This window comes from Cherax quadricarinatus, chromosome 10 (genome assembly GCF_038502225.1).
Source record: "Cherax quadricarinatus isolate ZL_2023a chromosome 10, ASM3850222v1, whole genome shotgun sequence".
NCBI classification, from domain to species: domain Eukaryota; kingdom Metazoa; phylum Arthropoda; class Malacostraca; order Decapoda; family Parastacidae; genus Cherax; species Cherax quadricarinatus.
The window spans coordinates 25567101-25593874 of NC_091301.1; the positions used below are offsets into that span (position 1 = coordinate 25567101).

The 26774-nt window shown below is 38.7% G+C and overlaps 1 protein-coding gene across 4 annotated transcripts in view; it reads right to left on the reverse strand.

The window, feature by feature from the left end:
- Nucleotides 1-2439: 2439 nt before the first annotated feature.
- The window catches only part of l(3)73Ah (lethal (3) 73Ah), a 55759-nt gene continuing 31424 nt past the window's right edge, over nucleotides 2440-26774 (reverse strand). For all 4 annotated transcript variants that reach the window (XM_070083719.1, XM_070083718.1, XM_070083720.1 and 1 more), the window contains exons 5-6: nucleotides 25636-25779; nucleotides 2440-7338 (exon numbers count right to left, since the gene is read on the reverse strand). In XM_070083719.1, coding sequence (XP_069939820.1) covers nucleotides 7213-7338; nucleotides 25636-25779 — 270 coding nt within the window. In that variant the 3' untranslated portion in view covers nucleotides 2440-7212. The remainder of the gene's footprint in view (nucleotides 7339-25635; nucleotides 25780-26774) is intronic.

Genomic DNA, 26774 nt, shown 5'->3' on the forward strand with positions numbered 1-26774 from the left:
CCCTTAGACACGACATCTCCACTGCCTCCAGCCACTTTTTTGCTGCAGCATTCACAACTCATGCTTCACACCCATATAAGAGTGTTGGTACCACTATACTCGCGTACATTCCCTTCTTTGCCTCCATGGATAACGTTTGTCTCCACAGCTACCTCAATGCACCACTCACCTTTTTTTCTTCAATTCTATGGTTAACCTCGTCTTTCATAAACCCCCACCTGCTGACATATCTACTCCCATATGCAGTGGAACCTCAGTTTTTGTCATTAATTTGTTCCAGAAAGTCTATCGAAAACCGAATTAAACGAAAACTGAAGTAATTTTTCCCATATGAAATAATATAAATCCAATTAATCCATTCCAGACACCCAAAAGTACGTATTAACAAAAAATACATTTTGTAGAGAATAAATATAGTTTTACATACAGAAAACAATGAGAAATAAATATAAAGGATTAATGAAATGGATAAATGAACATTTAACATCACTGTTACCTTTATTGATGACTCTTGTTGGCATATGGAAGACAGAGAAGAGGGGAAAGGGAGGAGAGTATCTCTACCACCCTCTACCACCATCACAACCACTACCACCCTTTACCACAATCACTACCACTAACCCTCTACTACAATCACTACCACCTTCTACTACCATCACAACCACCACCACCCTCTACCACCATCGCAACCACTACCACCTTCTACCAGCGTCACTACCACCCTCTACTGACAGAAACAAAGCCAGACTGACTCAGAATTCGTGGGATGCTTTGTGTAGGCATGGGTGGACATGTTCGGTATGGCGGACCAGTGTCAACTTGACTAAAACCGAGGTGATGAATGAAAACTGGGACAAATTTTGATGAAAAAAGGTGTTGAAAACCGAATTTGATGAAAACCAGGGCAAACAAAAACCAAGGTTCCACCTTATATGAAGACATCCACTTCTTCCATACTCTCTCCCTCCAATGTGATATCCAATTCTTCTTTACCTAACTTATTTGATACCCTCATCACCTTACTCTTATCTATGTTACTTGCAACTTGCTTTCTTTACACACTATTAGTTAAAGTACTATGTATTAAATGATTTTCATATAATAAATGTTTGGGGTCGATGAACAATCTGAAACTTCATGAAGGGGTCACTGAGCTGTAGAGTTTGGGGGACCCCTGGTATATACACAGTAATTACCTACATTATATAGTATGAATTTAATCGAACAATTGTGTATAGTTTAAAAAGCTCAGAAAGAAACTTGAAAGAATTTTTCAGCATGTGTAAAGCTCCATGGGTATGCAGCAAGTTTTTTATATAGGACTTCAAAAAAATTTGAAACTCTTATTATTATTATTATTATAATCAAAAAGAAGCGCTAAGCCACAAGTTGCTTTATATAGCAAATTAAATAAAATTCAATCTAGGATTTTAAACACAGTCAGTGTGACTCTTTTTACATTGGGGTCCTCATACTTTTTGATATTTTAAATGAAGGTTTTTTTTTTCAGAGGCAGAGAAGAATTTTTGGAAGAACTGATTGCTACTATCACAATCTTAAGTGCTAAACCCTGGGAGAACTGATGGAAAACTAAAAATGACTCGTGGCTGGCCACAGTATTCCTCTGGCAAAATCGAAATGCAAAAAAATTGCCATTATCTGAAGTTACTGGCAAAAAATGCTGTGTTTAAAATAATTTTTTTATAAGAGTGAAGTGGAAGGTGACACTGGTGGCATCTTATTGTTACTTCACGACCAATTGCAGCCAAGGTAGGTGAAGCTATATTTGTCAATTTTTTCTACTTTGTCAAATTCATTTATCTTTTTAATACAGTAATTTTATGAATGTGATGTGGGCTCATTTAGTGCAAATTAAAAAATTATTAATTTTTAGATGAATTTTATAATCAGTAATTTGCCATTTTTAATCACACTCATTTTGGTGCATGTTAATTTTATGCATGCATGGCCCACTTACAGTATGTGAAAATCAAGTACATTACAGTAATTTTGTTTTTTTTTAAGGAGATCCATAATGATTTTTTTTTAAGTTGTTTTCAGATGAAATACACTGAAATATGTTAACAAAATTACAAACTACATGTTCTATCCAGGTAATTAAACACATTTACCAGATAATTTTGTGCTGATCTGGAATTTTCCTTATCCAGAACATTTTTCCTTTCTTAGTTCAGTCATTACTGGTCACTGCACTATAGAAAAAAAAAAAAGCAATTATCAGAAGCCATTTGCCTGTCTAAATGAAAATAGTAGGCAACATTCTGTTCATCATGGGATAAATTTATTATCTTATTAAACTATATATTATTACAATCATAACTAAGCATTAAACTCATAAGGGTCATACAGTGCTGATTATTAAAGTATAAACTACATCCACAACTACTTGTGGAAGGGGGTTACTATGGAAATAAACAATTTACTTATTGCAGGATTTATTTGAGCAAGATCTGATGTATGTTACACCAGGTAAATATCTTCACTGGTACTGTATGTTAAACTTACATCCAGTTGAAAACCTGCATTGTACTTAACCAGAAATTTGCTTGTAAGAAAGTGGGCATCATAACAAGGAAGAAGAAATTTACAAGATAATACTGGTGTTATTGTGTAATACTGTATTATTCCAGGCAACTTTCATAGTGATACCAGTGATGATATTTACAGCATTTATTATGCTTTGAGGAAGTAAACAAAAAAGTAGACAAAAATTATAAAAGTAGCAGAAGCACATCTGAAAACTCCCAAAATGTGTGATAATGAGACATGGCTGGATCCTCCTGGGTGATGCAACGAAGTGCATATTGTGGCGATAAAATTGTGCACCCTCCAGGGTGACTTAAAAAAGTGCACATCATAGCAAGATTTGGTCAAATCCTATTAAGTGAAATAATGAAGTGCATACCATGAATGGACCCTCCCAAGTGATATAAGGAATTGCATAACAGCAAGCCATGGCTGGAGCCTCCTGGGTGATTAGTGAAGTGTCATAGCAAGACATGACTGGAACTTCCTGGGTTATGTAACAAAGTGCACATCATAGCACAATCATGTGTAGAAAACACAATAGTGAAAGTGATACCAGTGGTGATATATACAAATGTGATGGTCTGATGATGAATAACAAAATTGTGGGTAGTGTTAACAGTGTCACTCTGGATTATAATACATGTGGGCTGAAGTCTGCCTGCATGCCAACCAGTTCTCTAATATGGTAAGACAATATTTAATTGCTCCATACTTTTTGAAGAAAGTGTTGATCACATGGCATAAATTAAGGTGTTACAAATGCAGTTTGTTCTACAAATGAACAATAGGGATAATGTGCTTGACAGTGAGAGTGCAGTTTCTGTGTCACACTTTGCAAGTGGAGGTTAGTGTCTCTACCACTCCTTGCTCTGAATGACCCCACACAGGTATAATTTTTGCAATTTCACTGCAAAGGAACTGTGTGCATGTGTGTCTGTCTGTCTGTGCATGTGTGCTCTTAATGTTGCATCTTGAGTATCCCTGCAACGTAGTCACCCTCTGAATATACTGTAGGATCTTTATAAAAAAAAATAGTTTTCATAACTTGTATAACTTACGAATACTTAATTTATATAAAACGTCTGTATAAAATATTGTGCATTAACAAAGAATCCACGAAAGTTCAGTAGAATACAACTTTATTGTGATAATTAACCACAAAGTTTATTAACCAGGTATCATACTTCATAATTACTGTAGTTATATATATTCCTGTATCATCAAGGCTGATTTGTCTACTTTAGCTGTATTTCTACACCTGTTGAAGACATTAACGACTAATAATAGAATAAGTGTTTAACTGAGAATGTTAGTGTGGAGGTTAGCATGTCCTCACTGAGGCTCTGCCACGACACCAGCTAACTGCCCAAGCACACGACATATTCTTGAGATTCCTCACACTGTTATGCAAAGCATAGTAGTATTTATTTGGCTAATAAATTGAGGGAGGATGTACGAGCAAGTCTTTTGCCATTTACTTCCCTGTTGTATTATCACACAAGAGTAACTTTTTTTTTTTTTTCGAGGGAGTGGACGTGTGTTATTTTTCCTGCTGGCTCTGGCTTCAGCCTGGCCAAAGTGTGTGGTGTAACTGATTTATGAAACTTATAAATTACAGTGGAACCTCAAAAATCGAACTGCTCCCAACACAACCAATTTCTTTCAACACACTGGCCGTATCCCACCAAGGCGGGGTGGCCCAAAAGGAAAAAACGAAAGTTTCTCCTTTTACATTTAGTAATATATACAGGAGAAGGGGTTACTAGCCCCTTGCTCCTGGCATTTTAGTTGCCTTTTACAACACGCATGGCTTACGGAGGAAGAATTCTGTTCCACTTCCCCATGGAGAACACAACCAATTATGTAAGTGTATTTTTGTAAGTGCTTTTATAAGTGTATTTTTGAGGGTCTGAAATGGACTAATCTAATTTACATTATTCCTGATGGGAATAAATTCATTCAGTAAAGGCACTCGAACAGCCTTCTGGACTGAAGAAAGTTCGATATTTGAGGTTCCACTGTACTAAGTTAATGAATTATAAAGCTCCTAAGTTACAAAGCTCACAAATTTTGGAGTTTGAAATTCCTAAATAAGCAATTCCTTAGTCCTGCCAGGGTTCTTATGCTTAAAGTCTCTCTCCTGAAAATGTCTGATGGAATTTTATTTTTAAGCAAAATTATGAAAAGATGCGATTGATGTATTGTAATTAAAATATACACTGTTGTGGGCGCCTCTTTATTGACCGTGTAAAGATGATTTGGCAGATGTTACGTGCAAATGATTCTCAGTAACTATTAATTGTGTAGGACCATGAAAGATTATTTGTCCACAAGATTATATCCCCTTCCCAAACCACACACACTGTGCTAATTTAAAGTAATTTTGTAAATATTGCTAAATAAAGCCTGAGTCTTAAAACTCTTGAAACCAGTAAGTTGTAAAGCACTTTGGTTCCACAAACCATTTTAGAGCTTTGTTAACCCTTTGAGGGTCGGCAGGCCCTCTCCGAAACTCGTTCTCAGGGTCGGCCAAATTTAAAAAAAAAATAATAATAATTTTCTCTTATGAAAAGATAGAGAATATTTTCCCGATCATAAGGACACCAAAAGTTTGAAATTTGATGGAAAACTTACGGAATTATGCTCTCGCGAAGTTAGCGGTCTCAGCGATGTTTACGCATCGGCGATTTTGCCCACTTTGAGCCCCATTTTCGGCCAATTCCACTGTACTAGTCGACAAAAAACATGAATATTTCGCTAGAACTCCATTTTTTCTATCGAATGGGTGCAAGAAACCACCCATTTATGAAATTCAACTATCCAGTACAGTGGTCAGAATTTAGCAATTTTGCCAATTTCACACAAATTTCAAAAGACGCCAATTTCCGAATAGGGTCCAGAATAAACAAGACATTCCTGGCACTAAAATGACATTTCCTCTGGTCATTAGTCACGTCTCAAGGCCCCTCTTATATTCTTTTGCTTTCCACTTTGAATTTTTATTCTCACAAAAAATATAAGATTTACTGTTATGCAGACTACTGCATTAGTGTAAAAAATGGTATAAATATTATTGGCGCACTTGTGAAAGAATATTAGACTCACCAGTTGATGTGTATTGGACGCTTGGCACGATTTGTTTACTTTTGAAATTTGGTAAAAATCGAACATTTCTGCTACTTTGAGCTCAATTTCAAGGTACCTTTCATTGTAAAACCAGTCAAAATCATCTCAATTTCTGTAATATGTCTTCCATTCTATAAAATGAGACCAAGAAAACTAGAATACAACAATAAATACCATACGAAAATACAGTGCAAAGTCGCTGTTTTATTCCAAAAAAACGGTAAAAGTTTTTTTTTCTCATTATGCACTGTGTGCTGCAGGATTTTTTTTAGACTGTGCACACTGACCACATAGACCCATTCTTTCATATGAAGGCCTACCAGCTTTCTCCCACTAGATTTGAGGGCACTAGAATTTAGGCGTACTAGTACGTCAAAAACCCTGGGTCGTAAGCCGTACTAGTACGTCCGAAACCCTCAAAGGGTTAAAATACAAAAGCATAATATCTTAGCAGAGCATGGGGTTTTGTTTACATGCAAGGACCTAGTCACTTTGCTACTCAAGAACACAGGTCTTAACTCTGCACATTCATATAAAAAAAAATTTATTGCCGTATTGTACATAAAACACATTAGTTACACAATGCTTAAAAAGTAATTATAATAGCCAAGCAAAAAGAGTTGTACAGTGCCTGGGAAACAAGGGGTAATCAGAATTTGACCCATTGGAGAGATCAGTTGATTTCTCAGATAAAGAGCCTCTCACTAGCATCAAGGCACCCACTTTGAAGGGTCTAAAATAATAAGCATGAAGATCTATGAAATACACAGTATGAATACATTTCCTTGGAACTATCAATGCAGATGGTACATAACCTTGAGACCCCTCAAGCCTTGAAGGTGAAATGGAGTTTATAAAAAAATATATTCCATGCATTAAATGCAAGTTTATAATTAGCACTGAATTCACAAAAATTATTTTAAAGTCCTTAAATTATAATTTTTAGTCACGTAGAAATATCTTGGCAGAGGCATGTTGCAGGCCTCTTGCCTCCCTATCAAACCTGATCAATTACAGTTGATCAATACCTTTTATGCTGTATTAATAACTGCAACCTTACTTTGCCAAAATTACATCAAATGGTGATATACTGCAATATTTATAACTGAAAATAATCTTAGTAGTTATTTCAAAGTGTTGTCATTTGTTATGCCTATTTTATTAAATACTGCTTATAAATAATTTATTTTAATTTTACATAAAAATTTAATGTTTTCCATGTGATTTTAATATAAAAATAAGAAATAATAAGCATTCTTTTGTTTACACTATTGAAAACGTGTATTGTCAAGCCAAACAAAAATTATGAAGCCTCATTGAACTAAAATTTCCCAGATGACCAAAGTAGTCACACCCTAGTTTATTGGGATCAATGGGAGTTCAATGTACAGTATACTCTGTTTATATAATAACTTCTAAAATATTACCATTCTTATCCAAAAGAATTAAATCTGAATGTTTCATCAAATTATATCCCATTTCCAGGAAGTCTTTGCACAGACTCTCACAGTGTTCCAAGAAGGCAGGGACAGAAAACTAAATATCAATCCTGGGCCGGTAACAAAGCTTGAGAGGAGGACTGCGAAATCGCCATCGGGTAACCTGAACAAACTTAAGAGTGTGGTCCTTGCCTAACATCTCATCATTACACATGATGTCAATCTGAAAGAAAAAAGAAATGTTAATGAAAAAGCTGCAAAACTGGAATGAACTTTAGCTGTTTATCTAATGTCTCACAGCTCGCTAAGTTATACATGTATTACCTATAATACAAGCTGAGATTTAGACTAAATATGAAATTAAATATACACTGGGACCTCTACTTATGAGTTTAACCCATTCCGTGGCCTTGCTTGCATCTCGATTTGCTCATTTGTTTAGTCAGTTTTCCTCAATTAAATTAATTGAAATGGAATTAATCAGTTCCAGTGGAATTCCAGGCACGACAAAATACTTCAATATTTCCCTAATATCAACTCTACGGCTTATTTTTCTATCATAATTCATCTAATATGACATAATAAACAATACAGTGGACCCTCGGTATTCGATGGCATCGGTATTCGATAAATCCGGTATTCGATACATTATATCGCAAAAAAATTTCCTCAGTATTCGATTGAAAACCCGGTATTCGATACGATTCGTATGAGATGTGTCCACATGTGGCCTGAACTGCCCCATGTGTGCCAGTGTTTACAAGCCAGCCAGTGTGCGCGCATCTAAGGATACATTCGGTACATTCCATATCCATATTATCACTGTGTTTGGTGCTTGTTTCTGCAAAATAAGTCACCATGGACCCCAAGAAAGCTTCTAGTGCCAACCCTTCAAGAAAAAAGTCGCTAATGACTTATGAAATGAAGAAAGAGATAATTGCAAAGTACGAAAGTGGAGTGCGTGTGTCGGAGCTGGCTAGGTTGTATAATAAACTCCAATCAACCATCTCTACTATAGTGACCAGGAAAACGGCAATCAAGGAAGCTGTTCTTGCAAAAGGTGCAACTGTGATTACGAAACAGCGACCGCAAGTGTTAGAAAATGCTGAGAGATTGTTATTGGTGTGGATAAATGAAAAACAGATAGCAGGAGATAGCATCTCTCAAGCAATCATTTGTGAAAAGGCTAGGCAGTTGCATGACGATTTGGTAAAGAAATTGCCTGCAAATAGCGGTGATGCGAGTGAATTTAAGGCCAGCAAAGGTTGGTTTGAAAGATTTAAGAATCGTAGTGGCATACATAGTGTGATTAGGCATGGTGAGGCTGCTAGTTCGGACCAAAAAGCAGCTGAAAAATATGTGAAGGAATTCAAGGATTACATAGACAGTGAAGGACTGAAACCTGAACAAGTGTTTAATTGTGGCGAAACAGGCCTGTTTTGGAAGAAAATGCCAAGCAGGACCTACATTACTGAGGAGGAAAAGGCACTCTCAGGACATAAGCCTATGAAAGACAGGCTTACTCTGTTGACGTGTGCCAATGCTAGTGGTGATTGCAAAGTGAAGCCTTCATTGGTGTATCACTCTGAAACTCCCAGAGTGTTCAGGAAAAACAATGTCCTCAAGGCTAATTTGTGTGTGTTGTGGAGGGCAAACAGTAAGGCATGGGTCACTAGGGACTTTTTCTATGACTGGTTACACCAAACATTTGCCCCCACTGTGAAAAATTACCTAACTGAAAAGAAATTAGACCTTAAGTGCCTCCTGGTATTAGACATGCCCCTGGTCATCCTACAGACTTGTCAGAGCGACTTTCTGGGGACATGAGCTTCATTAAGGTCAAGTTTTTTGCCTCCTAATACCACTCCTCTCCTGCAGCCCATGGACCAGCAGGTCATTTCCAACTTCAAGAAACTGTACACAAAAGCTATGTTTCAAAAGTGCTTTATAGTGACCACAGAAACTCAACTGACTAAAAGAGTTTTGGAAGGATCACTTTAACCCTTTGACTGTCGCGGCCGTATATATACGTCTTATGAGGTACCGTGTTTGACATATATATACTCATAAATTCTAGCGGCTTCAAATCAAGCAGGAGAAAGCTGGTAGGCCCACATGTGAGAGAATGGGTCTGTGTGGTCAGTGTGCACCATATAAAAAAAATCCTGGAGCACGCAGTGCATAATGAGAAAAAAACAACTCCGACCGTTTTTTTAATTAAAATGCCGACTTTGTGGTCTATTTTCGTATAGTATTTATGGTTGTATTCTCGTTTTCTTGGTCTCATTTGATAGAATGGAAAACATATTATAGAAATAGAGGTGATTTTGATTGATTTTACTATAAAAAGAACCTAGAACTGGAGCTCAAAGTAGGGGAAATGTTTGATTTTTGCCAATGTTCAAAAGTAAACAAATGGTGCCATTGCCCAATAAATGTCCAATTAGCCATTCTAATATGCAGTCATGAATGGGTTGATGTTATTTATACAATTATTACAGTATTGCAGTAGTCTGCATAATAGTAAGTCTTCTATTTTTTGTTTGAACAAAAATTCAAAATAGAAAGCAAGAGTAATATCAGAGGGGCCTGGAGACATGACTGATGAGCAAAGAAAATGTTATTTTAGAGCCAGGAATGTCTGCATTGTTCATTGTAGACCTTATTTTGAAATTGTCATATTTTTTAGTTTTCGTGAAATTGGCCAAATTGCAAATTTCTGACCACATTATTAGGTAGTTGAAATCGGTAAATGGGCAGTTTCTTGTACTCAATCGATAGAAAAAAATGGAGTTCTAAAGAAATAGCTATGAGTTTGGGAGACTGGAACAATGGAATTAGCCGAAAATAGGGCTCAAAGTGGGCGAAATCGCCGATTTGTAAACAGCGCCGAGGTCGCTAACTTCGCGAGAGCATAATTCTGTCAGTTTTCCATCAAATTTCGTTTTTTTTGGTGTCATTACAATCGGGAAAAGATTCTCTATCATTTCATAAGAAAAAATAATTTTTTTTTTTAAATTTTGCGACACCAGGAAACACCTCAGGATTGGGGGTTGCGACAGTCAAAGGGTTAATATCCTCAATTGTATAAACCTGATAGGTACGGCTTGGGAGGGAGTGACTAAGAGGACCTTGAACTCTGCTTGGAAAAAAACTGTGGCCAGAATGTGTAGACAAAAGGGATTTTGAAGGATTTGAGGCTAACCCTGAGAATCCTATGCCAGTTGAGGAATCCATTGTGGCATTGGGGAAGTCCTTGGGGTTGGAGGTTAGTGGGGAGAATGTGGAAGAGTTGGTGGAGGAGGACAGTGAAGAACTAACCACTGATGAGCTGCTAGATCATCTTGAACAGCAAGAGGCCAGACCTGAGGAAACTGCTTCGGAGGAGGGGATAGAGAAATTGAAGAAGTTGCCTACTTCAAAGATTAAGGAAATGTGTGCAATGTGGCTTAAAGTGCAAACCTTTTTTGATGACAACCACCCTAACACAGCTATTGCAAGCCGTGCTGGTGACAGACTATTACACTAACAATGTTGTGAAACACTTTAGGGATGTCATAAAGGAACGGGAGGTACAGGCCACTATGGACAGATATGTGCGACAGAAATCCAGTGACTCTGAAGCTGGTCCTAGTGGCATTAAAAGAAGAAAGGAAGTAACCCCGGAAAAGGACTTGCTACCTCAAGTCCTAATGGAAGGGGATTCCCCTTCTAAACACTAACACCTCTCCCCTCCTCCCATCCCATCAATCATCACCAGATCTTCATTAAAGGTAAGTGTCAATTATTTTATTGTTATTATTCTATTGCATTAAACTTAATATTCCATGTAGTAAAAATTTGTTTTTTCATACTTTTGGGTGTCTTGCAAGGACTAATTTGGTTTCCATTATTTCTTATGAGGAAAATTGATTCGGTTTTCGATATTATCGGTATTCGATGAGCTCTCAGGAACGGATTAATATCGAATACTGGGGGTCCACTGTATTAATAACATAGAAACATGATATATACACTAGAATGAATATGTCATTACGTATGTGGCTAGTGATAGTGTGGCGATGGCTATTGTTGTTGGGGTGTACAGGGACACCACAGCGGCCATTCCTGCAACCCCCAATCCTGAAGTGTCTCCTGGTGTCGCAAAATCCCCCCCCCCCCCAAAAAAAAAAATTCTTATGAAATGATAGAGAATCTTTTCCCGATTGTAATGACACCAAAAAAACGAAATTTGATGGAAAACTGACGGAATTATGCTCTCGCGAAGTTAGTGACCTCGGCGCTGTTTACAAATCGGCGATTTCGCCCACTTTGAGCCCTATTTTCGGCTAATTCCATTGTTCCAGTCACCCAAACTCATAACAATTTCTTTAGAACTCTATTTTTTCTATCGATTGAGTACAAGAAACTGCCCATTTACCGATTTCAACTACCTAATAATGTGGTCAGAAATTTGCAATTTGGCCAATTTCACGAAAACTAAAAAATATGACAATTTCAAAATAAGGTCCAGAATGAACAATGCAGACATTCCTGGCTCTAAAATAACATTTTCTTTGCTCATCAGTCATGTCTTCAGGCCCCTCTGATATTACTCTTGCTTTCTATTTTGAATTTTTATTCAAACAAAAAATAGAAGACTTACTATTATGCAGACTACTGCAATACTGTAATAATTGTATAAATAACATCAACCCATTCATGACTGCATATTAGAATGGCTAGTTGGACATTTATTGGATAATGGCATCATTTGTTTACTTTTGAACATTGGCAAAAATCAAACATTTCCCCTACTTTGAGCTCCATTTCTAGGTTCTTTTTATAGTAAAATCAATCAAAATCACCTCTATTTCTATAATATGTTTTCCATTCTATCAAATGAGAACAAAAAAACGAGAATACAACCATAAATACTATATGAAAATAGACCACAAATTCGGCATTTTAATTAAAAAAAAACGTTCGGAGTTTTTTTTTTCTCATTATGCACTGTGTGCTCCAGGATTTTTTTTATATGGTGCACACTGACCACACAGACCCATTCTCTCACATGTGGGCCTACCAGCTTTCTTCTGCTTGATTTGAAGCCGCTAGAATTTATGAGTATATATACGTCAAACACGGTACCTCGTAAGACGTATATATATGGCCGCAACAGTCAAAGGGTTAAATTCCTTGTTCCTCTTACTTCTTGCTATAGAAATGTGAAGAGATTGGTTTGTGGCCTTACTAGGTCACAAATGTGAGGGGGGAGGGGGAGGAATTTCCTGTGGCCTGTTATCAGTCGATACCATAAGTGTCCCATACTCATGGTACGGGACACATCCACAAGGCAAATGAGAGTGTAGTTGCACATTTACATCAAGAAGCCAAACTGAGCCATGCCCTAAAGCAATTGCTGCTACCTAGGGAGGGAGGAGACACTGATTTAAAAGTCTTCCCCAACTCTAGTCAAATTAGCAAAGTTATAAATCTTACAAATAAATTGTAATATGAATCTTCTTTCAACAAACCAGCCATATCACACCGAGGCAGTGTGACCCAAAAAGAAAAACAAAAGTTTCTTTTTAAATTTAGTAACATATATAGCCAAAGGGGGTACTTGCCCCTTGCTCCTGGCATTTTAGTTATTTCTTACGACATGTATGGCTTACGGGGGAAGAATTCTGTTCCACTTTCCCATGGAAATAAGAGGAAAAACAAGAACTAGTAAGAAAATAGAAAAAACCCAAAGGGGTGTGTATACAGTGTCTCACCTAATGACGGAGCTCCATTCCTAAGACCACATCAGCAAACGAATTCATCGCTAAGCAAGGAGCATACTATAATGGTAGTGGGTTTGTATCAACCATTTTTGATATTGTTTTAACACCATCTTTGTACCATTTATAACATTTTGTCATATATTTTTAAATGTTTATACAGTAGTGTACCATATATTGTAATAAAAAGAACAGAGGAAATCAGCTCTAATATACATTATTTAGGTATGCATACTGGTCAGAGAGCCCATTGTAAGTCCAAGTCGTTGGTAAACGAGTATGTTGCTAAGTGAGGAGTGGCTGTATATATGCTTGTACATGCATGGTGTGGTGTGATCTAAGTGTAAGTAGAAGTAGCAAGACTTACTTGAAATCTTGCACGTTTATGAGACCAAAAAAAAAAAAAAAAAAAAAAAAAAAAAAGGCACCAGCAATCCTACCATTATGCAAGACAATTACAGGGTTCCACTTTACACTCACGTGGCAGGACAGTAGTACGTCCCTGGGTGGTTTCTGTCTACCAACCTACTATGTACCTATGTTGAATATGAATGTGGTACAGTATATCAAACACTAAACCAATACATGTAACCCAAGAGGTTTTACTGTAGTAGTCAAAAGCAAAATGGAGCTAAATCAAATTAAGATTTGAAAAAAAAAAAAAATATAGGCATCCTTCGTTCTATACAGATTTGGTAAAGGCCTGTTTGTTCTTATGTGATAACCGCATTTTTACCAATAATTCAGAATCTTTCTTTCTTTCAACACACCAGCCGTATCCCACTGAGGCGGGGTGGCCCAAAAGAAAAAACGAAAGTTTCACCTTTTAAATTTAGTAATATATACAGGAGAAAGGGTTACTAGCCCCTTGCTCCCGTCATTTTAGTCGCCTCTTACAACACACATGGCTTACGGAGGAAGAATTCTGTTCCACTTCCCCATGGAGAAAAGAGGAAATAGACAAGAACAAGAACTAGAAAGAAAATAGAAGAAAACCCAGAGGGGTATATATATATATATGCTTGTACATGTATGTGTAGTGTGACCTAAGTGTAAGTAGAAGTAGCAAGACATACTTGAAATCTTGCATGTTCATGAAACAGAAAAAAGGACACCAGCAATTCTACCATCATGTAAAACAATTACAAGCTTTCGTTTTACACTCACTTGGCAGAACGGTAGTACCTACTTGTTTTAATCCATATCTCTGGTTTATACTAGCATTCCTAAGAAAGAAGATAGAAAAAGAGAGGGATATATGTAGTCACAGGTTCATAACATGTACATCAACTTAAAGACAGGCTAGTTGGTGAAGAGAGGAGGGTGGGTGGTAATGAGGATTGACTGAATTCTTAATTAACCCTTAAACGGTCCAAACAAATCGGCGTTCAAATTCGTAGTGCTACAAAAGTAGATCTACTTTTTTTTTTACATACTTTCAACTGTAACAAAAAAAAATGTAGATAAAAGTTTTTTTTTTACACGTTTTCAAATGTAAAACAAAAAAAAAGATTACATTTTTTTACATACTTTCAGATGTTGAAAAAACGTATATATACGTTTGGACCATTTAAGGGTTAAATTTTATTCCTAGGTTTTTAATCGAATGCATTTAAACAGCATGCTCTTAATTTTTTTTTTAAACGTGTCACAAATGTTTCTTTATTCAATTTGGAATGTTAATTCTATGAAGATTATGACTGAATTTAGAAATTTCTCAATTTCTTTTTACCAAATCCATTTAATTTTCTTTGGGAATAAGTCTGCTGAGTATACCTGGTAAAGTGTATGGTAGAATTATTATTGAAAGAATTAAGAGTAAGATGGAGAGTAGGATAGCAGATGAACAAGGAGGCTTTAGGAAAGGTAGGGGGTGTGTGGACCAGGTGTTTACAGTGAAACATATAAGTGAACAGTACTTAGATAAGGGTAAAGTGGTTTTTGTGGCATTTATGGATTTGGAAAAGGTGTATGACAGGGTGAATAGGGAGGCAATGTGATAGATGTTGCAAATATATAGAATAGGAGGTAGGTTACTGAAAGAAGTAGAGTTTTTACAAGGATAGTGAGGCTCAAGTTAGAGTATGTAGGAGAGAGGGAGATTATTTCCCAGTAAAGTTGGCCTTAGACAAGGATGTGTGATGTCACCATGGTTGTTTAATATATTTATAGATGGGGTTGTACGAGAAGTGAATGCATGGATCTTGGCAAGAAATGGGGGGTTAAAAGAAAGAATCTAACACAATGTGGGAGTTGTCACAGTTACTCTTTGCTGATGACACAGTGCTTTTGGGAGATTCTGAAGAGAAGTTTCAAAGGTTGGTGGATAAGTTTGGTAGGGTTATGTAAAAGAAGAAAATTAAAAGTGAATATAGGGAAGAGTAAGGTGATGAGGATAACAAAAAAAATTAGGTGACAAATGATTGGATATCAAATTGGAGGGAGAGAGTATAGAGGAGGTGAATGTATTCAGATATTTAGGAGTGGACATATCAGTAGATGGGTCTATGAAAGATGAGATGAATCATAAAACTGATGAAGGAAAAAGGTGACTGGTACACTGAGGAGTCTGTGGAAACAAAGAACTTTGTCCATGGAAGCAAAAAGGGGAATATACAATGCTCGTCACGGCATTATGCCACGTGAGCACCCCTGCATAATGCCATGATGAAAATCAAAGGCCTACCATACAGGGGGGTCTTTTTTCATGAGTGCATTATGCCATTAGCATGATGTCATGGCCTGCCTCCATTCTCCACAGTGACTCCTCACTGCTCACGTGGCTGCCATGGTGAGAGGAAGTATTTTGTCTCATCCACCCCATCATTTGTCCGGTGTTCCCTTTGGTTTTGGGGCTATACACATTTGATTATGGGTAAAAGGGAGTCTTTAACACCTGAAACCATAGCTCAAATCATAGGGCTTCACCAAGCTGAGCACCAGATGAAAGAATACTGGAGAATGTTGGTGTGTATGAGAGTTCAGCGAGGAACTGGGTGCAGTGTTTCAAGGCTGGTGGCGGTGTCAAGATACCATCTGCTATACCTTGGCCTGGTCCCTCGAGGAAGACATCTGTTCGTACCTTAACTGTGTTAAAGAAGCAGTTAGAGAGTACAACTAAGGTAACTGTTAGAGAATTGAAAGAAAAGAACCCACATTTTCTCTCAGAGGTGTCTGTAAGAACTGTTAGCAGATGTGTGTCAGAACTGGGCTACAGTTGTCACCACCAGGTTAAGAAATCGATCCTCTCCAAGCCACAGAAATATCTTCACTGGAATCCTCAACAGTGGTCTGAAGTACTTTGGAGTGATGAAGCAACCTTCACTGTCACCTGTAACCGCTGTGAACACATGTACCGGCCCAGAGATAGTAACCCGTTAGACCCATGTTACACCTGTGAGACCACCAAATATCCAGACTCGTTCTTGGTTTGGGGGTGTTTCAGTGCTCAGAGTGTTGGTAAACTCTTTGTGCTTCCCAAAAACCAGTACATGAACCAGTATAATTACCTGGAGTTATTGTGTGACAATTTACCCAAGGTGTTTGACAAGTGTGGGGCTATGGTTCTTATGCAAGATGGTGCACCATGTCATACTGCCAAATCTGTAGCTCAGTGGCTTAAGAATTGTGAAGTGAGGTTCTTTAATAACTGGCCAGGCAATTCCCCAGACCTAAATCCTAGTGAGAACCTCTGGTCAATGCTGAAATGAAGTTTACTGGGCAAGGATATCAGTTCCATCCTGCAGCTGGATGCTGCTCTACACGAGGCATTGAATAATATACCTCCCCAAACCCTCAAGAATTTGTGTGAGAGTTCCTACACGGCTGAGGGATGTGATTAAGCACAAAGGATGCAGCACCAAGTATTAAAACCTCAGTAAGTGTGCAAATATATATATATTATAATCTTTAACAGTACGTGTTTGTGTTTTGGTACGTGTGTTGGGAAGGTGCGGCATAATGCCATGACAATCATTGTATAAGAGTACATATAGTTATACCACCACTCTTGTATGGGTGTGAAACATGGGTGGTGAATGTTGCAACAAGGAAAAGGCTGGAGGCAATGGAGATGCCATGTCTGAGAGCAATGTGTAGTGTAAATATATTGCAGAAAATTTGTAGTTTGGAAATTAGGTGATGGTGTGGGATTACCAAAACTATTATCCAGAGAGCTGAGGAGGGGCTGTTGAGGTGGTTTGGACATGTAGAGAGGAAGGAAGGAAATAGAATGATTCCGAGTGTATAAATCTGTAGTGGAGCGAAGGCGGGGTAGTGGTCGACCTAAGAAAGGTTGGAGGGAGGGGGTAAAGCAAGCATGCATAAGTGTGTTAGATAGGAGGGAATGGAAACAAATGGTTTTTAGGACTTGAAGTGCTGTTGGAGTGCGAGCAAGGTAACATTTATGAAGGGATTCAGGGAAACCGGCAGGCTGGACTTGAGTCCTGGAGATGGGAAGTACAGTATCTGCACTCTGAAGGAGGGGTGTTAATGTTGCAGTTTTATAACTGTAGCATAAGCCTGCCTCTGGCAAGACAGTGATGGGGTGAATGATGGTGAAAGTTTTTCTTTTTCGGACCCTGCCTTAGTGGGAGACAGCCAATGCGGTAATAAAATACAGCCTCTCCTCACTTAGCAACGTACTCGTTTACCAATGCACTGGACTTATGATGAGCTCTCTGACCAGTGTGCATACCTAATGTATATTAAAGCCGATTTCCTCTATTCTGTTTATTATACAGTGGTCCCTCGTTTTTCGTAATTAATCCGTTCCTGGAGCCGTTACTATAAACGAAATTTACGATTTACGAATCAATTTTCCCCATAAGAAATAATGTAAATACAATTAATCCGTTCCTGACACCCAGAAGTATTAAAAAAAAAAAATTTTTACATGAAATATACATGTAGTACATAAACAATACAATGGGAAATGATGAATGAAACATTAACAGCATAACACTTACCTTTATTGGAGATTCTTCTTAGTGTATGGGAGACTGGAGGAGGAGAGAGAGTGGATTGTTTATAGTTTGGAAGGGGAATCCCCTTCCATCAACACCTCAGGTACCAATTGCTTTTCTGGGGTTGCTTGTCTTCTCTGTTTCTTAATGCCACTAGGACCACCTTGAAAGTCACTGGAGTCCTGTCTCGCAAAATAACTGTGGAGAGAGCTCTGTTTCTGGCGTCTCTTTAATTATTTTTATTTTTTTTTTATCACAATGGCCGATTCCCACCAAGGCAGGGTGGCCCGAAAAAGAAAAACTTTCACCATCATTCACTCCATCACTGTCTTGCCAGAAGGGTGCTTTACACTACAGTTTAAACTGCAACATTAACACCCCTCCTTCAGAGTGCAGGCACTGTACTTCCCATCTCCAGGACTCAAGTCCGGCCTGCCGGTTTCCCTGAACCCCTTCATAAATGTTACTTTGCTCACACTCCAACAGCACGTCAAGTATTAAAAATCATTTGTCTCCATTCACTCCTATCAAACACGCTCACGCATGCCTGCTGGAAGTCCAAGCCCCTCGCACACAAACCTCCTTTACCCCCTCCCTCCAACCTTTCCTAGGCCGACCCCTACCCCGCCTTCCTTCCACTACAGACTGATACACTCTTGAAGTCACTCTGTTTCGCTCCATTCTCTCTACATGTCCGAACCACCTCAACAACCCTTCCTCAGCCCTCTGGACAACAGTTTTGGTAATCCCGCACCTCCTCCTAACTTCCAAACTACGAATTCTCTGCATTATATTCACACCACACATTGCCCTCAGACATGACATCTCCACTGCCTCCAGCCTCCGTCTCTTTAACACTTCCCTAAAATGGCCCAAGACTTTGTCACTGTACATGTTGCCAACCTGGCTTGCAACAACCTTGTTAGGGTGATGTTTCTCCATAAAGCTTTCCATCTTACCCCACATAGTAAAAATCTCTTTAATTTCTGAAGAAGGCACCTTCTTCCATCTCTCTTCCTCCTCCTCTGCAGCAAGATTCTGAGCTGCGATGTGTTGCTCTTCCTGCTGAAGCTCTTGCAGCTCCTCAGTGGTGAGCTCTTCGTTGTGGTCTTCCACCAATTCTTCCACATCCTCCAAACTCACATCCAACCCCATGGAACTCCCCAGTGCCACACTTGATTTTACAACAGACATAGGCTCATCAGGGTCAGTCCCAAATCCTTCAAAATCCCTCTTGTCGACACAATCTGGCCACAATTTTCTCCATGCAGAGTTCGAAGTCCTGGTAGTCACTCCCTCCCAAGCCATACCTATAAGGGTTATGCAATGGAGGATGCTGAAGTGTTCTCTCCAAAATTCCCTTAGGGTCAAGTGAGTGTCTGTGGTCACAGTCAAGCACCTGTGAAACATTGCTTTTGTGTAGAGTTTTTTAAAGTTTGCAATGACCTGCTGGTCCATGGGCTGGAGGAGAGGAGTGGTATTCAGGGGCAAGAACTTTACTGTGATGAACCCAAACTCCTCGAAAATTAGGTCATCCAAGTTTGGAGGATGAGCAGGTGCATTATCCATTACTAACAGGCACTTGAGATCCAATTTCTTTTCCAGGAGATACTCCTTCACACTAGGGCCAAACACTTCATTGAACCACTCAATGAAAATTTCCCTCGTGACCTCATGCCTTACTATTAGATTTCCAAAACACACACAATTTACTCTTCATAACATTGTTTTTCCTGAACACTCTGGGATTTTCAGAATGGTACACTAGTAATGGCTTCACTTTGAAATCCCCACTAGCACAGAACATTAGCGTCAGCCTGTCTTTCATAGGCTTGTGTCCTGGCATTGCCTTTTCCTATTGTGTAATGAAGGTCCTCTTTGGCATTTTCTTCCAAAAGAGGCCTGTTTCATCACAATTGAACACTTGTTCAGGTTTCAGTCCATCAGCCTCTATGTACTCCTGGAATTCATGCACATATTTTTCAGCCGCCTTGTAGCCCGAACTGGCAGCCTCACCATGCCTTACCACACTGTGTATGCCAGTACGGTTCTTAAATCTCTCAAACCAGCCTTTGCTGGCCTTAAATTCACCTACATCACCACTATTTGCAGGCAATTTCTTTACCAAATCTTCATGCAACTGCCTAGCCTTTTCACAAATAATCGAAGTCATAAGAGTATCTCCTGCTAATTGTTTCTCATTTATCCACACCAATAATAACTTCTCAACCTCTTCGAGTACTGGTGATCTCATTTTTGTCAGCATAGTTACCCCCTTTGCAACAACAGCATCCTTGATTTCCTTTTTCTTGGCCACTATGGAACATAAGGTTGTGTAGGGTTTCTTATACGTCCTGGACAGTTCGGCCACACTTGTACCACTTTCATATTGTTCAATGATGGTTTTCTTAAATTCAATCGTATTTCTCACCTTCTTTACCACAGGCTTGGCACTAGGAGCTTTCTTTGGAGCCATGGTAGCTTATTTAGTACTTGCAAGCACTAAAATAAATGGAATATTATGAAATATTTCGCTGGAGCACATGAGGGGACCTTCGCTCACTGGTAAACAATGCCAGACTGGCTGCCGCCCCAGCTCACACCGTGGGTATGTGTCCCGGACGAACTACGACTCGCGAGTCAACCTATGAAAAGCGAGTCCATGTTTATACGAAAATACCCCTATGATTGGCGAAATTTACGATTGCCGGGAACTACAAAAAGCGGGGGACCACTGTAATATACAGTACACTACTGTATAAACATTTAATAATATACCAGAAATGTTATAAATGGTGCAAAGGTGACATTAAAATAATATAAAAAATGGTTGACACAAATCCACTACTATTTTAGTATAGTCCTCACTTAGCAACAAATTTGTTTACTGACGTGGTCTTAGGAACAGAACTCCATCATTAAGTGAGGAGAGGCTGTAAATGTATTACTGTTTGGTAAATATGTGGTAAATTCTTTTTTTTTTTTTTTTTTGTAAACTACAGTGAAGAGATTTAAAATCTGCAATGCCTCAGAACATATCCCTTAACACATTCCAGTAAGTTTAGGTTATGCAACTATTGGATGGGCCATGGGCCTTCAACATATTAACACAAAGCAAGAGACACCTATATGTAAAAGTTAAGATACAGAAAACTGAGAAAGACAACAGTCATAATTAGAAATGCACAGGAATAAATACGCATGAAGGTCTAAATTTAGAGTACAGTGGACCCTCGGTTATCGGCTGTAATCTGTTCTAGAAGGTTGGCCTAAAACCGAAATAATACTTCCCATAAAAATGAATGTAAATACAATTAATCCGTTGCAGATACGCAAAAATATTAACAAAAAAATGCATTTTTTAAAGATTAATTATAGTTTTACATACACAAAACAATGAGAACTAAATAAAATAAATCAATAAACATTTAAATCACTATTATGTACCTTTACTGAAGACTCTTGTTGGCTTATGGAAGACAGGGAGGAGAGAGGGAGGACTGATTATTGTTTGGAAGGGGAATCCCCCTCCATAAGGACTTCAGGTATCAAAAGCCCTCTCTGGGGTTACTTCCCTCCCTGCCTGCTACACTCCCTGCCTTCCTCTTATACTCCCTGCTACACCCTGTCTCCCTACTACACTTCCTGCATGCCTGCTACACTCCCTCCCTACATGCTACACTTTCTGCCTCCCCGCTACACTCCCTGCCTCCCTTCCACAACATATATGTAAAGAACCTAGGATAACCCAAAAAAGTCAGACAGTGACTTATTTCCATTGGGGTCCTGCCTCCCTGCAACACTCCCTGCCTCCCTACTACACTCCCTGCCTCCCTACTACACTCCCTGCCTGCCTGCTACACTTCCTGCCTGCCTGCTACACTTCCTGCCTGCCTGCTACACTCCCTGCCTGCCTGCCTGCTACACTTCCTGCCTGCCTACTACACTCCCTGCCTGCCTGCCTGCTACACTCCCTGCCTGCCTGCCTGCTACACTCCCTGCCTGCCTGCTACACTCCCTGCCTGCCTGCCTGCTACACTCCCTGCCTGCCTGCTACACTCCCTGCCTGCCTGCCTGCTACACTCCCTGCCTGCCTGCTACACTCCCTGCCTGCCTGCTACACTCCCTGCCTGCCTGCTACACTCCCTGCCTTCCTCCTACACTCCCTGCTACACCATCCCTCCCAACTACACTCCCTGCTTCCCTGCTAAACTCCCTTTGCAACATTAGTTTCCTTGATTTCTACTTTCTTTGCCAGGATGGAAGTGATTGTTGATTTGGATTTCCCATACATCTTGGCAAGTTCTAGCACTCAAACACCACTCTCATACTTTTCAACAACTTCTTTCTTAAAAACTCCATCATGTTTCTCACTTAGGAGCTTTACTAGGACTTTCTTTGGGCCCATAGTTCCTTATTTCACAGTTGCACTCAATTAATAACCACAAAAAACAGTGGATTATAGTGAAATGTTTGGATGAATGAGCAGAAGTTTCCTCACTCGCCCAGACACACAACCAGACTGACTCATGAACACGCAAGCAGCTGGCAAGCAGGTGGGTGGAAGCATCCAATACGGCCGATAAGCAAAATAATAGCCGATAACTGGAATAAAATTTTGGCCAAAAAACCGGGCGATAACCAAGTTGGCCGATATAAGGAACGGCTGATAACCAAGGGGCCAATGTACTATGTAACATGTTTCATATATAATTTTGAAGAAAATATCCTAGATGGATTAATGAAAATGTTTATATTAACCTAAAATAAAACATTTAATGTTCTCAAGATTGATTTATTATACGTCCAATACGGCCAATCTCTGAAATAACGACCGATAACCGGGATAGAATTTCGGACAAAAAAGCAGGCGAAAACTGAATTGGCTGATATCTGGAACGGCTGATAACCGAGGGTCCACTGTATATACAAAAGAGGACAAATGAAGTTTATGAGAACCCAACACAAAACTGAAATGGGCACCACTGGATGAAACGAAAAAACAAAAAACAAAGACCAAATGAAATATCATCAGGTGTTGAAAAAGTTACAAGAATCTAAGAAGAAACAGACAAATCAGATGTATCAAATATCAATACTTCTGTACATGTATTAAAGATTCCAGGGACCATTGCTGTCACACCCCAGCCTTGGACCAGGCTTCCTAAATCTGAAAGGAAATATTACAGGTATGAGAAGTTTAAAGAATGTTGAATTTATCCAAGAGTTTGTCAAATTTCCCTATCATCTTACAGGTTCACAAGGCAAAGAAATGATCAGCACTCTTATGAGAGCAAAATGTTAAAGAGGCTTCCATTTCACACTCAAATGTCAGGATGGTAGTAACTCCTTTAATGGTTACTGTCTGCCAACCTTCTACCCACAGGCAAGTATGAATTAGCCAGAGCTTCAAAGGAATGAAACAGTACCTGGCTAGGTACTCTGTTGGACAGATAGCACATTGCCTTCTTTTACTATGTTAACCTACATTATTTTACATTCCTTAACCTTTTCAGGGATTCAGACATATTAGTACGGCTTACGCACCAGGGTTTTTGACGTACTAGTACGCCTATATTCTAGCGCCCTCAAATCTAGCGAGAGAAAGCTGGTAGGCCTACATATGAAAGAATGGGTCTATGTGGTCAGCTTGCGCAATATAAAAAAAATCCTGCAGCATACAGTGCGTAATGAGAAAAAAAAAAATTGACCGTGTTTTTGGATTAAAACAGCGACTCTGCACTGTATTTTCGTATGGTATTTATTGTTGTATTCTAGTTTTCCTGGTCTCATTTTATAGAATGGAAGACATATTACAGAAATTGAGATGATTTTGAATGGTTTTACAATGAAAAGTACCTTGAAACTGAGCTCAAAGTAGAAATGTTCGATTTTTACCAAAGTTCAAAAGTAAACAAATCATGCTAAGCGTCCAATACACATCAACAGGTGAGTCTAATATTCTTTCACAAGTGCGCTGATATTATTTATACCATTTCTACACTAATGCAGTAGTCTGCATAACAGTAAATCTTTCTATTTTTTGTGAGAATAAAAATTCAAAGTGGAAAGCAAAAGAATGTAAGAGGGGCATGGGGATGTGACTAATGAACAGAGGAAATGCTATTTTAGTGCCAGGAATGTCTTTCTTGTTTATTCTGGACCTTATTTGGAAATTGGCATCTTTTGAAATTTGTGTGAAATTGGCAAAATTGCTAAATTCTGACCACTGTATTGGATAGTTGAAATTGGTAAATGGGTGGTTTCTTGTACTCATTCAATAGAAAAAATGGAGTTCTAGCAAAATAGTTATGATTTTTGTCGACTAGTACACTGGAATTGGCCGAAAATAGGGCTCAAAGTGGGCAAAATCGCCAATGCATAAACATCATCGAGATTGCTAACTTTGCTAGAGCATAATTCCGTAAGTTTTCCATCAAATTTCATACTTTTGGTGTCATTATGATCGGGAAAAGATTCTCTATCTTTTCATAAGAAAAAAATAATTTTTTTTTGTGGAATTTGGGCAACCATGAGAACAAGTCTGGGAGAGGGCCTGGAGACTCTGAAAGGGTTAAATATCTTTGGTGCTATCTTCCTTATCACAATAACCAGTATGAAGAAGATATATTCTTGGGAAAGGCTAAACCCACAGGGGTCATACAGTACCCTGGAAACCAGTAGGTAATCTGATCTCATCCAAGGAAGACGGGGAGGGACAGGAATAACTCCAATTCCTTGGATCAAAAGTTTTTAATCAGAATAGAGATATTCTCCCTGAATGAGCAGAAGAGAGGTAAACTACAGATATCGATCAGAAAGCACAGTGCAGTACACATACGTATGTATAAGCAAAAATAACCAAGGCACACAGTGGTCAGCTTGTGGCTTGTAAACAAAGACTCCAAATTAAATAAATGGCTAGAGCTGCACACACACACACACACACACACACACACACACACACACACACACACACACACACACACACACACACACACACACACACACACACACACACACACAAAATCACACGCACACAAACAAAAAAAAATGCACAAAAAAATGCACTCAAAAAACATGCACACACAGAAAAACACTCACACACAAAAACACACATTAAAACACACACAAAAACACAAACAAAAAACAGAGTACCAGCTAAAAGTTGCAATTTCTGCTACCTGTGACATACCTGTGCCTGAGTAGCTTTATTATTACAGTTTGGTCTGAGGACAGGCTTCACTGGTACTCCCTGATCAACCAGACTGGTGCTGCCTGCACCCATAGGCCAAGTCTATGTTGATTAAATATGGGTAATATGTTTTGTAATTCCTAACTTATTATTTTTATTCAGCATAAAGAAATGAGTAAGGAAGAAGTTCTCCAAATAGCAGAGTTAGTGGCCTGGTGGCTAAAGCTCTCGCTTCACACACGGAGTGCCCGGGTTCGATTCCCGTCAGGTGGAAACATTTCGACACGTTTCCTTACACCTGTTGTCCTGTTCACCTAGCAGCAAATAGGTACCTGGGTGTTAGTCGACTGATGTGGGTCATATCCTGGGGGACAAGATTGAGGACCCCAATGGAAATAAGTTAGACAGTCCTCAATGATGCACTGACTCTCTTGGGTTATCCTAGGTTGCTAACCCTCCGGGTTAAAAATCCAAATGAAATCTTACCTTATCTTACAGAGGAGGATACTAGTTTCTATTTTTAATTTTTTTGAGAATGTAGAATAACAGTGAAAAAAAAAAAATTGCATTCTGCACAATTATGTGATCTTTCTTACCTCTCTATACTTCTGTGGTCCCTCAAGTACTTTAAGCGCCAGGAACTTTTTAAGATGTGTAATTGTAGCTTGTGCTGAGCACCGTATAAATCTTCGTTTAAGAGGAGCCAATGTCGGATATTTACATTCCAAACAGATGTTAACCTGGAAAATTGAAAGACAAATTGACATCACTACTACCATTACTTATAATACAGTTTAAGAGAGATGCACAATGTAAACTACATCAAATCTTAAAAGATAACAGAGGAACTTTAAACAATTTTCAGCTGTCTCCAGCAAAAACACTGCTTGCAAAACCTATTACCATTACTAAATTGTAACCTTGGATATATGTGACAGTGGCTTGGCAACATCCCCATTCATTTTTTTTTTTTTTTTTTGAGTATTATGGGATAAACTTCAAAATTCAGAATTTCTCTGTATAACAAAGCTGTTCATAACTGTATAGACACACACACACTACCATTATAGTATGTTCCTCACTTAGCGATGAATTTGTTTACTGATGTGTTCTTAGGAACAAAACTCCGTCGTTGAGCGAAGAGAAGCTGTACAGCAAACATCCAGTACACACCTGCCATCACAAATGTATACAAATAGCTAGTCTTCATTTAGGAAGTCCCATCTAATGAAATCCACTTTTACCAAAGTAATACATTAGAAACCAACATAAAAATGTAATAAACCTTTTAAATGACAAACCCTACTGGAGATACACAGGAAAAAAAAATAAATAAAAGGACAAGTACAGGTACTGCACATTTCAACCTCGTATGAAGGCCCTCTTCAACAGTATTAGTCTTTTCTCGTGTTTTTATGGATTGCAAACGAGTTCATTTCTGTGCCATTTGGAAACAAGTTCATGTAACAAATGTACACGTGATTAATCTATCAAATTTCTGATGTTATTTTCCTTGCTGCAGTGAAGGTAGTTCACACTAGTTTCTCTACTTTGTAATGTACTCACCCCCAAGTGTTTGGAAATGGCTGGCAGCTCAAATATTTAAGTGGTAACAAGTACAGTGGACCCCCGCATAACGATCACCTCCCAATGCGACCAATTATGTAAGTGTATTTATATAAGTGCGTTTGTACGTGTATGTTTGGGGGTCTGAAATGGACTAATCTACTTCACA